General features: G+C 35.4%; 1 protein-coding gene and 1 pseudogene across 1 annotated transcript; both read left to right on the forward strand.

Moving 5' to 3' along the window:
• Positions 1-9,985: 9,985 nt before the first annotated feature.
• On the forward strand, positions 9,986-10,954 carry LOC126061362 (olfactory receptor 5K1-like). The gene has a single exon (XM_049857868.1). It carries the CDS (start codon positions 9,986-9,988, stop codon positions 10,952-10,954), a length of 969 nt encoding a protein of 322 aa, XP_049713825.1.
• A 1,473-nt stretch (positions 10,955-12,427) lies between these two features.
• LOC126061363 (olfactory receptor 5K4-like) lies at positions 12,428-17,814 on the forward strand (annotated as a pseudogene).
• Positions 17,815-18,371: the final 557 nt, after the last annotated feature.

Here is an 18,371-nt window from a genome sequence, read left to right on the forward strand (position 1 = left end):
ATATAATTTTTCCACACTTCACATCTACTGTTATCATGGATTGAATTATGTCCCCCCCAAAATGTGTCTATCAGATTGGTTGGGCCATGTTTCCCAGTATTGTGCAGTTGTCCTCCATTTCGTGATTGTAATTTTATGTTGACAGGATTAGGGTGGGATTGTAACACCACCCTTACTCAGGTCACCTCCCTGATCCAAGGTAAAGGGAGTTTCCCTGGGGTGTGGCCTGCACCACCTTGTATGTCTCAAGAGATAAAAGGAAAGGGAAGCAAGCAGAGAGTTGAGGAACTCATACCACCAAGAAAGTAGCACCAGGAGCAGAGCAATTCCTTTGCACCCAGGGTCCCTGCGCCTGAGAAACTCCTCAACCATGGGAAGACTGAGGACAAGGACCTTCTTCCACAGCCAAAAGAGAGAGAAAGACTTCCCCTGGAGCTGACTCCTTGATTTTGGGCTTTTAGCCCTCTTTACCGTGAGGAAATAAATTTCTCTTTGTTAAAGCCATCCATTAGTGGTATTTCTGTTATAGCAGCACTAGATGACTAAGACAACTGTGCTTTTATATGCTTCTTCCAAAAATCTTTTCGTCCTTAATCTTTTCATCTTTCTTCTCACAGGCCACTGACCAACATCTAAGGCATTCACCTTCATCCTAAATCTTTATATTCTTACCTTGGACCATTTCTCTTTCTATAAAATGGAAAAAGATGATTAGTTCATTGCACAAAGTAAGAATTTACCCTTACTGAGGTCTTTCAAGATCACTCCTGGAGGGAGCTATAGTTCAGCAGCAATACATTTTGTTTCGTACCAATATACCAAACTGATCATTCAAGAACCAAGCTTGGCATTTTATATTCTCTGTCAGCTGATCATAAAGGGTCCCCCATGAGGCCAGAACAGTGAGCTAAGGAAGAGCGGTCAGTGCAACAGAGGTAGATGACATATGGTCTGGGCTACCTACTTGTGCAATTTGCTGTGCCCTCTGGCTTGCTCATGCCTGATCTCGGAGAAACCACTTTCACCTTAAAATGCATTGTTCCTGTACCTTCTTCAACCTATACTAGATTAGTGTGACCAATTCCTGCTCATTAAGGGCAGTTCTGGTCTCATGGTCATTCAGTATCCTAATATCAGGAGCTCTGTCTCTACCAAGGTTCATAACATATCAGGGAATTATTTTTTGAATAATGTATAATCTTCTACCATAGATTTCAGTGCACTTTTTTCAAAACCATAGAAGTTTAAGTTGTGATTCTCCTTTTGTGGTTTTCTAGAACCTTTCCACAGTTCTTCTCATCTTGGATACCTCTAATACCAAAGGTCTGCTGGGTCATTTGACCCAAAACTCAGAACTTCTTACATCATACCTCGAATGCACAGAAGAGCCCTTTCCTCTTCTGGAATGAACTCAAAACTGGCATTTTTCTCCCATTTGGACAGATATATCTGTGTTTGTATCTGTTTCAACTGTGTCAGACATTAAGAAAATATAGTAAATAATTTTAAGCAAGACTTTGAATTACTGGATTAGTGCTAAACTTAGATTTAAAAAATAATAAGGAAAATACATCTTGACATTTTTAAATGACTATAACAATTATGAGGCAGTTCTACTCTGTTTTATAGGGTCACTATGCGTCAGAATTGACAGCAATGGGTTTGTTTTTTTTAAATAACAATTATTCCTATTATTTTAATAATAGTATTCATGAAAGAAAACAATGATTTCTATCATTAACACATAATAAAACAAAAACTTATTTTTAATACCAGTTACTAGATTTAATCTCATTCTATTTACATTTTTTATTTTTACGTTTTACACTATACACAATATTTAATACAGTGGTACATCTATATAATTTATAAGTAAAATGAATATAGTCCAAATGATTTTACTGATATGAATGGACAGCTAAAAAATCTTGAAATCACTCCTGTAGTAAAACCGCTAATAGATGGATCGCAATTAACAACCCAAAGTATGTGAAATAATCTCAGGAAAACTCTAGAATAAAAAAAGGGAGACAAAATACAGAACTGAGGGGCGCACAAACGTCATGAAGGGCAAAGAGAGAAACATAATCCAAGGTTAAAGATTGAGATGGCACAGTTAGGAAGACAGGAGAAATGAAGGTTATCACAGAAGCCAGAGATGAGAGACCTTCAGTAGTATCAAACACTATCCCTTGGTCAGGAATATAATTAGGAAATGCTCTTTAGAGTTGGCATTTAGAGCTTGGTTGTGACTTTAGTGAGAGAGAAGTTTCAGTGAAATGGTGGGGGCAGAAAAATAATAAATGTCTAGGAATAAATAAAATACAACAATAAGCCAAAAAACCAAACCCAGGGCCGTTGAGTCAATTCCAACTCATAGTAATCCCTATAGGACAGAGCAGAACTGCACCATAGAGTTTCCAAGGAGCACCCGGCGGATCCGAACTGCCAATCCTTTGGTTAGCAGCCGTAGCACTTAACCACTACGGTTTCCAAAATAAATGAGTATAAATAATAAAAATAATAAAGGGAACCATATAAAACAATTCCCAATCTAACACCCTACTCCACCTAGTATCTCTTAGAAAGGTCTCCTTATGTCACAGGTGCTTAAGCTTCAGTCAACTTTTTTTATTATCCATTCTCTAAGTCTTGTTCTTTCAAGTTTCTAGGCATTTATTTATGTGGTTTCCTCAGGCTACTGACCTTCCACATGTTCTCTATTAAATACTACTTATCTTACAAGGTTCATCCGAAATGACACTTCCATTGAGAAAACTTTTTTTCTTCCTTCTGGCCATTATTGACTTCATTTGCTATATTCCCACATGGTAAGTTTACACTTCTTTTGTAATGCTTATCACAGCTTTACTTGTACTCTAGTTAGTAATGTAAGTTTCTTTCTTCCTTGCTAGTTTATGAGCTTATTATCATGAGTGACTTCTAAGATCTATGAATGGCTCATCCCCATTGAGCTCACATCTTGTGCCCTGTTGTGTCTATTGTCTTATCCAATACCCTATGTATTATAAGTACTTAATAAAGGTTGAAGAAAACTCAAATTTTAGCAAATAAGTTTGTAGTGAATCTCTAGGTCAGTTTTCTGTGAGGAACTTAAAAGATGGATAACATGACCCCTGACTTAAGGATATTTAATCAAGACATAAGACATTAGAAGGCTATGCAAGTTGCATTTAATTAAGTGTCAAATACGTTATAAAAGCAAGTAAGTAGCAGGTAGTTCAGGAAGAGGGAAACACAATTTAATTTAAAGGACCTGAGAAAGTCTTCATGGGGAGATCATATTGACCTCAAGGATGAGAAGGATTAGAGTGGAAAGAGGGAGAAGAAGGTGTTTTAGGAGAAGAAATATTACGAGCAAGTTCATTGAGTCAAGGCTAAACTGAGTACACAGAGGAACAGTGAAGTGATGTGCTGAGCTGAAGAAAGCAAGAGGCCAAAAGCCCTGAGCTGAGAAAAGACAGCAAAGGGACAGGTAAGACATAGGCAAAGTACGGAGTATGTGAAATATGGAAAAACAGAAAATGCAATTTGTTTGAAAAATAATGAGGGACCATTAACAATTCGTGAGCATAGGAGTGACTTTTTCTTTTTTTTCATTTATTCAACCTATATTTATTGAGCACTCCAAATTGCCAGACACTATCAAGGTGCTGGGAATGCAGTAATGAACAAAACACAGAAAGTTCCTCCCTGCTTTAATCTATGTGCTAATGATGGTGGTAGAGTGGGGGCGATGAATTATGCATGTATCAACAAATAAATATATGATATGTTGAGGAGTGATTAGTGATATAAAAAGCAAAAACAAAAATGAAAAACAGGATAAAGAAGATGAAGGGCAGCTTGGTGATCAGAAAAGATAGGAGAACAAGTTCAGTAATGCATTGGGACTAAATAGTTGTTATGGATATAATTGTGTCCCCCAATAATTGTGTTGTAAATCCTAAACTCTATGCTTGTGGTTATCAACCTATTTGGAAATGAGTTGTTTTTGTTATATTTACAAAGCAGGATGAACTAGGGTGTATCTTTTGTCAATCTCTTTAGAGATAAAAATGATATTAAGCAACCAAGCTAGAGTATCAGAGATTGGGGAAGAGAGATGCTAAGCCACATTAAGACCACCCAGGAGAAGAAGCTAAAAGAAACGAGGACTTTCCTCCAGAGCTGACAGAAAAAAAAAGCCTTCCCTTATAACTGGCACCCAGAATATGTACATATAGCTTCCTAAACTGTGAGAAAATAATTTTCTGTTTGTTAAAGCCACCCATCTGTGGTATTTCAGTTAGAGCAGTGCTAGGTATCTAAGACAGAATTTGGTACCAGGAGAGTGGATGCTGTTCTAACAGATACCTAAAATGTGGAAGTGGCTTTGGAATTGGGAAATGCGTAGAGGCTGGAAGAGTTTTAAGGTGCCTAATTAAAAAAAAAATGTTTTTTTTTTTTAATAGTAAAAGCCTAGGTTGCCTTGAAGAGACTTTTGGTAGAACTATGGACATCAAAGTCAATTCTGGTGAAGGCTCAGCAGGAAGTGAGGAGAGTTATAAAGGAAGTCTCTATCATTTTAAAGAATACACATGGTGCCAGCAATAGAATCTTCCTAGAAATATGGATGTTAAACGTGCTTCTGGTGAGGCTTTAAAGAAAATGATGATCATGTGATCGAACAATGGAGGAAGGGCAATGCTTTTTATGAAGTGGCAGAAAACTTGTCTGAATTATGTTCAAACGTTTGGTGGAAGGTAGAACTTCTAAGTGATAAACTTGAATATCTGATTGAGGAGATTTCTAAGCAAAATCCTAAAAGGGTTACATGGATTCTTCTCACTACTTATAGTAAAATGTGAGAGACAAGAGATGGATTTAAAAATGAACTGTGCAAAATGAAATCTGAACTTAAAGATTTGGAAAATTGTGTTGTACAAATTAAGAATGCGTGCCTTAAAATGTTCTCCAAGGACTTGGTGACTCAGTCTTTTCAGGAGAGTAAGCCTGTATCATGGATCTAACCAACTGGCACAGCAGAAAACCAATCAACTTACACTGAAGAGTACAGGGACTAGGAAAGAAAGCTATCTGCCTCTTGGAATTCTACAGGCAAGAAACAGGCCGAAGGAGCTATAACTGTTGTCCTCCCAGAAAAGAAAATGGCCATCCCTGGAGTACCTCAGAGATCGGTAGAATTGTTGGAAGGTGCATGGGAAGCAGGGCCATCTTAGCTTCAAAGGGTGGGTCCAAGGTCTCCTGGATCTCATATGATGGGGCCAGAGCCTCCTTGGTTTCAAACAGTCAGATCTTCACTCGTTCAATTAGAGAGTTTGGGGCTCCTGTTAAAATGTACCAGGGAAGTGTAGCTGCCACTAAAAGCTAAGATGATGGGGCTGTCCCTCCCCAAGGGTCAGAAGAACAAGGCCTGCAGAGACAAGCAGGTGTGGCCACCACTCAGATAGACTAGGAGAGTGGGGTCATCCAGAGCCAAGGAGCAGAGATGCTATACCATTGGGCCTGGAGGGCAGGGCTTAGGCCAAAGCCAAAGGATCTGCACCCCGATTCAGAAAGTGTGAACGACACTCAGAATCTGGAGGGCAGGGACCTTGCTCAGATAGTCTCAGAGAAGAGAGGATTATTTTCAAGACTTGGGGGTTAATGTAAATTGTTCTGCTGGGTTTTGGACTTGCTTGGTGCACTTTATCCCTTCCTTTTCTCCAGTTTCTCCAGTTTGTAATAGGAATGCCTACCCAGTCCCTGTTTCATCATTGTGCTTTGGAAACAGGTCATTTGTAGTCTAGATTTCTCAGGTTCATACATGAAAAGAAATTTCTTAAATTAAATGTCTTAAATTCTCTCCCATATTTGCTTTAAATCTTCAGAAGATGAGAATTCGGACTTGGAGTTGATTTCAGACTTTCAGGATGATGTAATGGTATGAACGTGTTTTACATGTGGCAAGGACATGAATTTTGGGGGGTTGAAGGGTGGAATGTATTGGATTGAATTGTGTCCCCCCAAAATATTTGTTGTAAATCCTATCCACTCTGAGGTTATAATCCCATTTGAGATTGGGTTGTCTTTGTTATGTTAATGAGGTGAGATGAGTGTAGGGTGTATCTTGAGTCAGTCTCTTTTGAGACGTAAAGGAGATTAAACAAGTAAGCAAGAAAAGTAGAGATGGGGAGGAGAGAGATGCCAAGCTACTTGAAAACCACCTAGGACCAGAAGCTAAAAAAAACAAAAACTTTCCTCCAGAGCCAACATAAAGAGAGAAAGCCTTCCCCTAGAGCTGGCACCGTGAATTTGAACTTCTAGCCTCCTAACGGTGAGAAAATAAGTTTCCGTTTGTTAAAGCCATCCACTTGTGGCATTTCAGTTGCAGCATCATTAGATAATTAAAAGAATAGTTTTTCCAATGAAGGCTTGAAGGACATGGGAACAGATTGAATCCACAGAGTGAAGAAGTCAGTGACCTTGGCTGAACTCATCACACCTTTTCTTTCTTCCACCAAATCCTAATTATTTTTCATAAATAAATAAAAAAATTTTTTTTTTCATAAGCCAGATTAAATCTACTTCCTTCAATAACTGATCAAACAAGTCTGAAACTTTTTTCTGGCCATTTCACATTTTATGCACAGGATGGTGAACAGGATTTAAAAATTAGATCAGTTACATAAGAGTCAGCAAGATGATTATCACAGACTTTAATGAGCGTCATTTGCTTTACCCGCAGTGTCTTACAGAACAAAATAAGTGCCGCACAATTTCTACGTTTTGCCGACTGAATCTCCTCACAGAAATACACTGATGTCAATTCCAGAAAATCCCTTTAGGATTAAATGGAAAACAAATTTTGCACTCTAATTATAGTCACTGACCTATTAGTAGTCTCCAAGATTTTCATTCCTTTAATCCCACATGTTTTAGAGGCCAAAATTTATATTCAGAAATTCTATTTGTCTTAACATCACAAGGCAAGTAACAAGCTGTTACAAATCCTTCTCAGAAAATCCAGGGAAGAAAAATATTCTACTTCGTCTTAACACTTTTCACACCTGTAAATATTTATTTCTCAAAATTTATTATCATCATCGTTCTTAGATTTCAACTCATTTATCTTTCTAGCTTTTCTCTAAATTGAAAACTGTGAGGAGCTAAGATAAGACAAGATACTGCAATTCATCCTGACTTTTTCTGATTATAAGGAAGAATTTCAAAACAGACAGGTAAGGTCACAAATTATTTCTATTAAATACTTCAAGTTTGTGTTGTTGTTAGGAGCCAATGAGTTGGTTCCAAATCATAGCAACCCTATGTACAACAGAACAAAACACTACTTGGTCCTGTGCCAACCTCAAAATAATTGTTATGTTTGAGCCCATTGTTGCGGCTATGTGAATTTAAAGTAATTTCTAATTTAGCTGAATAATTAGATGGTTTATATTTAACACTTTTAAACAAATGAATAAAATTTTTAGCCAGCTTCTTCCTTTTGATGTTTATGGAAAAATTAATTACAATCTTATCGGAAAATAAATCCATTCTGAACTTACAATTCACATGATTAACATCTTCAGTTGAAACGTTCTACTGCGATCACTAGATGAGATAACCTTGTAAAGCAAAACAAAATTTGTTCTTAAAAATCCTAAACTATTTAAAGGGCTTTAGAAAACTAAAGTATAAAGGCAAACTTAATTTAGTAGTTTATAAATTATTGTGATATAATTCAGAAAATTTTATAATTTTCCCAGGAAACAGAAATATAGTAGATAAGATTGTAGAGCATGATTGATGTAATTAGTGTTATTAAATTGTACACTTGAAAAACCTTCAATTGTCAAGTGTTGTGTTACATAGGGAGCCCTGGTACCACAGTGGATAAGAGCTTGGCTCTTATCCAGATAAGCTGAGCAGTTCAAATCTACGAGCTGTTACTTGGAGACCTTATGGGGCAGTTCTACTCTGTCCTATAGGGTCACTGTGAGTTAGAATCAACTCAATAGCAGCAAGTTTGGGGTTTTTTGGTTTAGTGTTACATATATATGTTTACAATGATTTTTTAAAAATCATTTCAAGTAATAGAGAGCTAACTAAATTTTTTCATATAAACAGTTTTGAATAACCTAGGCTCTTCTGCAAAATTAATAATCTCAATTTGCAGAGGGCACAGTGGTCACTTAGCATCCTTGGTAGGGTACTGAAAACAAGTTCACTTGATCAGAGCAGAGCTAGGATTTGAATCAATTCTGCGTATCCACCATATCATTTTAAAACTCCCTTCACAGAAGTATGGAAACCCTGGTGGCATAGTGGTTAAGTGCTATGGCTGCTAACCAAAAGGTCAGCAGTTTGAATCTACCAGACACTCCTTGGAAGCTCTATGAGGCAGTTCTACTCTGTTCTATAGGGTCACTATGAGTTGGAATCGACTCGATGGCAAAGGGTTTGGTTTTTTTTTTGGTTTCACAGAAGTATAAGTCAGACTTAATCTCCAAATGCTTACAATGTGATAAACAAATTGTGCATACACATATAATAAAAACAATGTAGATTAGACATGAGAAATTCTAGATTATGTTGAGTATATAACGTATGCGTAAGGACTCAGAAACGGAGATCAGTGTGGTCTGGGTTTTTCAGTTAAAATTTCATTTAAAAAAAATTTTTTTGTTTATATATGTAAACTATGCCTTAAGAAAAAGATTGAAAGGACATAGATATTTGTTCAAAGTGCCAAATATCTATATTTGGAATATTGATTTGTAAGAAATAATAGCATGGGTAGAGTCAGTGTTTATGCAAATAAGTGAGTGTGGTGCTAGGGGTGGGGGATGAGGGAGCCGAACAATGGATGGAGAAAGTGAGAAAGCCTAAACAGCTATTGGAGAATGTGGTAAATAAGGATGGAGGTGGATCAGGTTACAGAAAACCTTATAAGCCATCCTAAAAAAATTGAATTTATCTCAGAGACAAGAAATATTGGAGTCTTTCTGGCAGCAGAGTGATGTCTCTGGCAATATCATGATGTGATGACCATTGAACTGTAGCAAAGATAAGTAGATCTGAAAATGATCAGGAGAATGTGACCTTAAATAAGTTATCAAACAAGGGAGAGCATCTGTCTGATAAATAGTAGAGGTCTCTACAGAACAAACTGGAGAGGACACAGAATGGATGTTTATCAAATCTCATAGTATGGTCACAATTATTAGAGTATCATCATCAAATCTCACAATATTAAAACAGCAGGGGACATTTCCAGGTAGAAATGGAAAGTGTTCAGATAAATAAGGAAAATATTAATATTTTATTTACGACTGGACTAAGAAAATTTGGTCCCTCATAGCCAAATGTGTTAATAAAAATATGAAGATGATATACACATTTAACTTATTAAGGAAATCAATGAAATTTTATTTCCCTGGCTTTCCAAGGTAATTTTCTTTTAAAAGTCCCCTCCTTAATACTTAGGAACCCTGATGAACATTTTAAATTATAAATATAACACACCTTTTTTTTTATAGTATGTTATTTTTAAATATTCACAGCATTAGGATAGTTTATAAAAAAAGTTTGCTCAGTGAAAAAATATATACACAGGAAAATTGATTTTAAATACACTTTAAGGATCATCAATACAAAAACTGACATTGAAATATTTGAAAACACTAACTGTAGGGTACCCTGTATTTGTTCACTATCTTTGTGTAAATTTATAAACACAAATCTTTTCACTGCAAGCATTTCCCTGAAATTATCAAAATATTCTTGTGAATTTTGACGTTCAGCCCTTGAGGTCTAATGTTCCCTAGAAGTATGTGTGTCTATATTTCAGAGACATCAGGGGAAGCTTGAGGGAGGGGCTACTCCCTGTCGTCCAAGAGAAATTCAAAGGGAAAATTAGACACACTGTAGATTAGAATATTATCTCTCCATAATTTCTGTCTCAACAGAGAAAGTAGAGATGACCCAGGACAATCGCTCCTTGACAACTGAGTTTATCCTCATAGGATTTACGGATCACCCAGACCTGAAGGCCCTTCTGTTTGTGGTATTCTTTGCTATCTATCTGATCACCATGGTGGGGAATCTTGGGTTGGTGGCATTGATTTTCATGGAGCGCCGTCTCCACACACCCATGTACATCTTTCTGGGCAACCTGGCTCTGATGGATTCCTGCTGTTCCTGTGCCATCACCCCCAAGATGTTAGAGAACTTCTTTTCTAAGGACAGAATGATTTCCCTCTATGAATGCATGGTACAATTTTATTTTCTCTGCTTTGCTGAAACTGCAGACTGCTTTCTCCTGGCAGCAATGGCCTATGATCGCTATGTGGCAATATGTCGTCCACTGCAGTACCACACCATGATGTCGAAGAAACTCTGCATTCAGATGATCATAGGGGCCTACGCAGCTGGATTCCTGCATTCAATTATTCAAGTAGTACTTCTGTTAAGGTTAACCTTTTGTGGATCTCATCAAATCAATCACTTTTTTTGTGATGTTCTTCCATTATACAGACTCTCTTGTCTTGACCCTTATATCAATGAACTGATGATCCTTATCTTTTCGGGGTCCGTTCAAATCTTCAGTATTACCACAGTCCTAATCTCTTATCTTTGCATCCTTTTCACTATTTTCAAAATGAAGTCCAAAGAGGGAAGAGGCAAAGCTTTATCTACTTGTGCATCTCACTTTCTCTCTGTCTCAATATTTTATGGTTCTCTTCTCTTCGTGTACATTCGGCCAAACTCATTTAAAGAAGAGGATAAAGATATACCAGTTGCTATTTTTTATACTCTAGTAATTCCTTTATTAAACCCTTTTATCTATAGTTTAAGAAATAAAGAAGTAATAAATGTTATGAAAAGAATTATGAAGAAGAGAAAATCTCATAACATTCTGAAACAAAGATCCCTTGTGACAAATTGATTTTAATTAGATACACTTTTTTCAAAGTCAAGGATACTGGGAAAATGGAATATGGTCACTTCATATATCATATACAGATCAATAAGACACAATGATTTATAAATCATGTATAAATGACTAATTAAGTACAGGAAGGAGGGATTCTGCTAAAATATATTTCAAGAACTAAACTGCTAGGATCTCTTAGGAGTGAATTAATAGCCTACTCCTAAAGTTTTTTGTTTTTTTTTTTTTAAAGTTGGAAATTCTGTCAGAGTGGAGTTAGCTACTATTTTCAACAGATTCAATAAATCCTAGGAATAAAATTCGATATATAAAGCTAGCCTCTAAATAGCATTGTTGGCAAATTCGTGGAATTCCTAAGCATGGTCTTACAAACTCACACGCATTTCCAATTCTCTTGTATTAATCACTTAAACCACACCATCTATCAGAAGCAAACCGTGCACTTGAATTCAATTCTCAAGTTTCTTTGAGTTGTTCAAGAATTTATGTTAGAATATGGATTTATACAGAATGTGTATTCTCAAATCAAGAACATCTTTATCTCTAGTGTTAGTCATTTTTCCTTTCAAGCTTTCTGAAATAGAGTGTATAATGGTAATTTATCAACCTTTAGTTGAAAATACTGCTATTTATGTTGAAAGCCCTATGGATCTGAATGTTTTCACATAGTTTAATAGTAGTCCATGATGCATGACAGTACAATTCCTGAATATATCAATTAATTCAAGGGTTTTCCCACAGGATAGCATCCCTTTTTTGTTATTAGGCATATCACTAACCTGCACTAATTCCAGTGTAAATTATTGGTATATTATGAGCATTAACAGAAAGCTAGAGATGCTGTTCAGCAAAAATGAGGCAGAAAATAGTGAAAATCCTAAAAAGTAAGCAACAATGAAAAAAATAATTTATTGATCAATTAAATATACAAATATGAAAGGAAAAATGGTTTGATGAGACCCTGTCTCTGCTAGACACAAATCTACATATTTCAGACATATTCCCTTTCAGCGAGTTAGAATTTATTTTTCATCCTTTTCAGAGTAAAAATTCAGACTTTGAAATATTAAGTAGTCTGCCCAAGTTCAGGCAGGCATATGAATGGAGTTAGGATTTGAATCAATGATGCTCTTTCCCTGCTCTGTTTTCCAGCTCCTTTCACAGAAACTTGAGGCACAGTTAATCTCTACGTGCTTAAAATATAATAAGGAAATTGGGCATACATTTATCAGGGGAAAAAACAATGTAGATTATACACAAGGAATTTTAGGTTGTATTGGGTGTAGCATGTGCTTGTGAATGCAGAGAATGGAGATCAGTGTAGCCTGGGGTATTTAGTCATTAAATAGGACCAGAAACAAGAGGTGTTCATAGGGTGGAAAAAAATTGGATTTGCTGGAAAAACAGCAATAAAAGCATAAGCAGAGTCAATGTTTATGGAAATGAGTGTGACAATCGTAGGAGGAAATGAGGAAGTTGAAGGATGGGTGTAGAAACCTGGCAGAGCTATTGGTGAAAGCAGTTGGTGAGTGTGAAAAATAAGGATGGAATAGGATTCATTTACTGACGATGTTAAAGACTCATCAGGGGTTCTGAATTTTTCTTAGAGGCATCAAACATTGATGTCTTCCTTGTAGCAGAGTGCAGTTGTTTCTTGGTGTCTGCAGGGAATTGGTTTCAGGACCCCAGTGGACACCAAAATCTGAGGGTGCTCAAGACCCTTATATAATATGGTTTAGTATTTGCATATAACCTACACACATCCTCCAGTATACTTTAAATCATCTCTAGATTGCTTATAATGCCGAAAACATTGTAAATGCCGTGTAAATACTTGTTAATGCGTACACTTAATATTTTTTCAGTCTTTGCAAGCACTTTATCAAGAACCAGAGACCATTTTTACCATTGTAGGGATAGCATGTCCACTAACACTTGCACAAATTTCAGCTTCTTTCTGCTTTATTGTGTGAATGCCCAATTCTTTCTTAACAGCTTTACGGCCTACCACAACGAGTGACATGCCACTTTTCAAACTATCTAAGATTTCTGGACACCCTTTAAGTTCCTTACTGAAGTCACTCCTGAAGTCCACTCTTCACCCAAAGATTAGACAGGCGTATAAAACAAACAATAACACACATAGTTTAACCATTTACAAGAGACTAAATGGGCCCACTAGACCAAAAGCAAAGGTAAGAAGGCAGGAAAGGGACAGGAAAGCTGAACAAATGGAAATGGGGAGTCAGAGGTTGAGAAGAGTGTTCACACATTGTGGGGATGGTAGTCAATGCCACAAAGCAATATGTGTGTTAATTATTTAATGACAAACTAATTTGCTTTGTAAACTTTCACCTAAAGAAAAAACAAACAGAACGATTAGAGAAAAGCAAAAGAAAGAAATTTTATAGGAAGATTGAAGAATAGATGGTTATTGGATAAAATTAAGTCAAACAAGTTAATCTCAGGGTCCTTTGCTGGGTGGGGTCTCCCACTTGTTTCTCTCATTGGGAGCCAAGGTACCATATGCCAGCTTCTCACTAGGGCTGCTGATCCTTGGGCTTCTGAAAGGCTCTTTTATGTGTGGAGATTGGTTTCACCCTAAACTATTACTCCCATTTCTAAACAGCCTTGGACTATTTGCAAAGAAATTAACACCTGGAAAGGAGTTCACCTCCCCAGTAGCATTCTATTATAATCTTTTTCTCCTCCCACCTGTTTACCAAGACTATTCAGTGAATCTCTTGGTTCAGGGACCTGTGAGCAACCTCTGATTGTGAAGTGGTTAAAAACTGGAGTGCTAACCAAAAGGTCAGCAGTTCAAACCCACCAGCTGTTTCTTGGAAACCCTATGGGCCAGTTCTACTCTGTCCTATAGGGTCATTATGAGTCAGAATCCACTCAAGGGCAACAGGTTTGGTTTGGTTTTTTGGAAGCAGCCTCTTAAATTCACTTTCTTCTTTTCTAAATTGTTATCTTCTGAAAACTTAATAATAAATTAAGGTGGAAAGTAGAGTCATTTTAGAAAGATTTTTCCACAGGAAGATTTTTCCAGTTAGAGTTCCATCTTCTATTAGCCAGAGAATTAATTTAAGAAAATTGATTCCATGAGCAAGTTGGTCAACCCATACGTTAACATAAAACAAGTTAATACTTATGATCATTATATTTTTCTCTAAAGAACCTATTTATTTGATTAATGGTTTTTCCCATAACTCTCTCACTTACCTTGTGAATCTCACCAATCTAGTTTTTCCTTAAAAAAAATTTCCTTGTTTGAGAATAATTTAAGGAATCTGCCCTGTCTTTAAACCTTAAACCAAAAATATCCCCTGAAGTCTTCTTAAAAGGAAACAGTTGTTCATCTTAACTATTTAAAAATGTCTGCCTTGAGCATTATGCTCTCTTAAGAACTATCTATCTGGTGTCAAATTCACAACAGCAACTAGAAAGATTAGATAGGAACCTTAGGGGGCAGTGAGTTTGTGTTAACGGGGGAGAAACAACTCAGAAAAGGAGGGTAAGAATGTTTGCACAACTTGAAGAATGTAATCCATGTCACTTAATTGAATATGTAGAAACTGTTGAACTGTGGTATGTTCTGCCCTGTATATCCTCAACAACAACAAAATAAATGCAATTTAAAAAAAATAAAAGAAAAAAACAAAGATCTAAGATTTTTATTTTCTCATCCAGAGATAGCATTTTACGGTCCCTGTTAGCCTTTAAGGGGTTGCTTTGACCACTATTTTGCTTTTTGGGAGCCATTTTTTCATAGAAAGAAAGGGTGCACACAACACAAGTAGCATACATACAAGACACGAGGTGAACAATGCTCAAACAATGAGTGCTGGAGAAAGACTGAGGATCTGTGAAATGGTGGCACATTACAGCAGGGTATGCCTACATATCACTTCATTCATGTGGATTCATTGTAGTGCTCAGCACGTGGCAAATCCAAGTTTTGCTTCTTGGAACTGTCTTTTCTTTTGAATATTTTCAATTCGTAGTTGCTTGAATTTGCATATGTGAAATCCAAGGTTATGGAGGGCCAACTGTAATCAACTGTAATATGATTTCTTTCAGAAAATTGATTTGAAATTTGACTGAAAGAGGGGCTAGAAGCAATGAGACTAACTACAATAATTCAAATATTAGGTGGTAAGAGCTGAAACTGAGGAAGACTCTGTAAAGGAGAAGTTCATGAGGCCTTTTTTGACCCAGACTTAATGATTGCATTAAGTTCAGTGTTTAGATGAATTAATCTGGTCTTGTTATTTGTTACATGCCTGCCTAGGACTCTTTATTTGCCCAGCTTCTCTCAGCTGGATTACTTTTCACAAGCACCTGCTATATCTGGCTCCTTTAATTGTAGTAGCCCTGAGAACTGAGGGAGTGTTTCTCTCTGGTTCAAACCAGGATATAAAAGAAATACACTCTAAGGAAGGGAATATTGCCACAGGTGTCTTTTTGTGTAAAGTGGGCCAAGAAATATTCCTTTATGAAAAGGATGTAATTAAAATAATTTTGAAAGGGAAGTGGAGCTGGCCTTAACTAAAGTTTCCCAGACAACTTAAAATGGTTTTGTTTTAACCAGCTTTTTTGGGGATATAAGGCACTAGTACTGAATGTTTATTACAACTCCCTGAGAACCTGGTTAGAGTTGCTTAACACCAACCAGTGATGTGTTTGTTATCCCTTCTAAAGGATATGTGACTATGATTGAAAACCTCTGTAATTAGCTCCTGAAATCAATCACTGTAAGCCTCTGTACACAATTATTCAATAGAAGCCTTTCCTCGCCTCCTAATCATCTCTTCTTGTGACCTCAAACAAAAACTAACCAACTGAATGATTGTATTATAATTTCTTTTATTATTCCTGTTAGAAACTCTCTCACTGGAGCCATCAGTTTTTAACTTATATAAGCTAGTATCTCTCTGCGTACAAATGTATCCTTTTTTAAGTTTTTACTGAATAAATCCTCCTAAGCTTATATCAAGGACTGAGTGGATTTCTTCTTACAACAACTGTAAGAAAGGAAAGAGCTACATAGATATAAACAACATTCTAAATAACAACAAATAGTAAATTAAAATTGTTGGATAATAAAATCAAAGTCTGTTACATTCTTGTGAGTATCTACCATGATATATCTGATTCTATATTATCAGGATTTCTCACAGTGACAGACATATTCAGACCATCCAATAAACATTTCCTGGCTATTAGATGTGATTTTTGAATATTTATGATTACTAATGAAGCTAAATATTTTCTTTATATTTGTTTAGCATTTACATTTTCCTAAAAATCATCTGCTTGTGTCCTTTGCCTACTCTTTCAAAATCATTTTTCTTGTCTTTTATATATACATTTTATATAAAAAGGCTATTGGATTTTTATATGTAGGTGTAATAATTTTTTTGTCAATAATTTGCATGCCTTCCGGATGTGCTTATGATGTTCTGTGATGTACAGATACTTTCATTTCAAAATCCTCAAATCTAGTGATTTCTCCTTTTGTAGTTTCTTGTATTGCCACTCAAAACTCCTCAAAATGAAATTTCATAATCACTGATATTTTTAGATACTATGATTTTTTACATTTAATTCTTGAATTAGTCTGGAATATATTTGTGGTTAATGATCTAATATAGATCTCTACATTTAAATGACTTTTTAAATTTAGGTGAGAGTTTAATATAATTTCAATCAAAATAATAGAATAATTGCTCAAAGAATTTGGTGAAGAAGTTCTAATGTTTGTCCCAAAACTAAGTCAAGAAAATATTGAAAGTGACATGTATAAAATATTCATTTTAAAATGCATGACAAATCTACAATACTTTAAACAACCTCATATAAGTTCAAGAATCAATAAACATACTATGGAAAACAATAGATTGACTAGAAGCCAACCCAAATATATGGTAAGAAGAACATCACCAATAAATTAGGACAAAAAAAGAGTTCTTTTGTGTCTGGTTCTACGGCACATTTTTAACTATTTTGACCTTTTTTCCTTGTGGTGTTTTTTAGTTAAATTTTTACTATGGAAAATGCCAAAAATAGATGAAATTACTCACCATATACCTACCATCAAGTTTCAATATATATTTAGTATAGTTATTTAAGTTAATATATAATAGATTTATTATTTTTATTTTAGAAAGAATGAATACTTTTTGAATTTCTCATTTTATTTTCTAATATAGTAAATATATTAGGCTGTTTTGAAACATTCACTCCACTGGGATAGTATATAAAGAATCATGTATGCAAAATTATGTATAAAAGTATATTACCTTAAAAGAACAACTCTGCATTCATATGACCACAGGGATTTTCATAGCTACTAACCTGCATTCCATTATTCATGTTGTGCTTCTTTTAAAGTTAAATTTCCACAGAGCTAATCAAATTGACCACTTTTTTGTGACATTTTGCCGTTGTACAGACTATCCTGTACTGACTGTTTTATTAATGAACTAATGAAATATATTTTTTCAATGCCTATTCAAATCTTCACCATTACCACTGTCTTAATCTCTTACCTGTGCATCCTTTTCACAGTTTTGAGAATGACATCCAAATAGGGGAAAGGTAAAACCTTTTCTACCGGTGAATCCCATTTTCTGTCTCAATATTCTACATTTGTCATCTCACGTACGTTCGACCATTTGAAGAAGAAGATAAAGATATACCACTGGCAATTTTTTATACAATAGTAATTCCTTTACTAAAGCCATTGAATTATAGCCTGAGAAATAAGGAGGTGATAAGTGATCTGAAAAAAAATCATGAAGAGCTATAATATTCCTAAACAAACTTCATCCTCTGCAGCAAATTGAGTTAATTTATTTAAAAGCTTCCATAGAAAAAGAAAAATGTTTTATACAAAATATTAATCTCTAAATCATTAGTCTGTGTTTGTTAAAATGTGTAAGACTGAAATTTCAAAATATTCTGCCAGACCTTAGTCTGTTATTTTATGTGTTTATTGGCCATTGTCATTTCTTCTATGAATTATCTGTTTCTTTTCTTTGATCTTACTTTTTTTTCCCCTCATTTATTTTTACCACTGCTAATAGAGAAGATACTAAAATGTGGTGATAATTTGTGGCAAGTAGTTTCTCATGTTGATAGTCTTTTAAGATTTGTTCATGATACTTACATTTGATAAACATTTCAATTTGATATAACCATATTTACTGATTTTTTTATTTTATAGCTTATTTTATGCTTATTTGTTTAAAATTTCTTTCCTTAATCTGAGGTCTGATATTAACAAAAATTTGTTTTTCTCTTTTTCTTCTTCATCTTCTCCTCCTTATTTTCTCTGCCTTTTTTTTCTTTTTTGATAGTTTAAATTTAGCCTTGACTCTTGATACTTCCTGAAACTTATTTA

The sequence above is a fragment of the Elephas maximus genome, chromosome 18, assembly GCF_024166365.1.
Source record: "Elephas maximus indicus isolate mEleMax1 chromosome 18, mEleMax1 primary haplotype, whole genome shotgun sequence".
NCBI classification, from domain to species: domain Eukaryota; kingdom Metazoa; phylum Chordata; class Mammalia; order Proboscidea; family Elephantidae; genus Elephas; species Elephas maximus.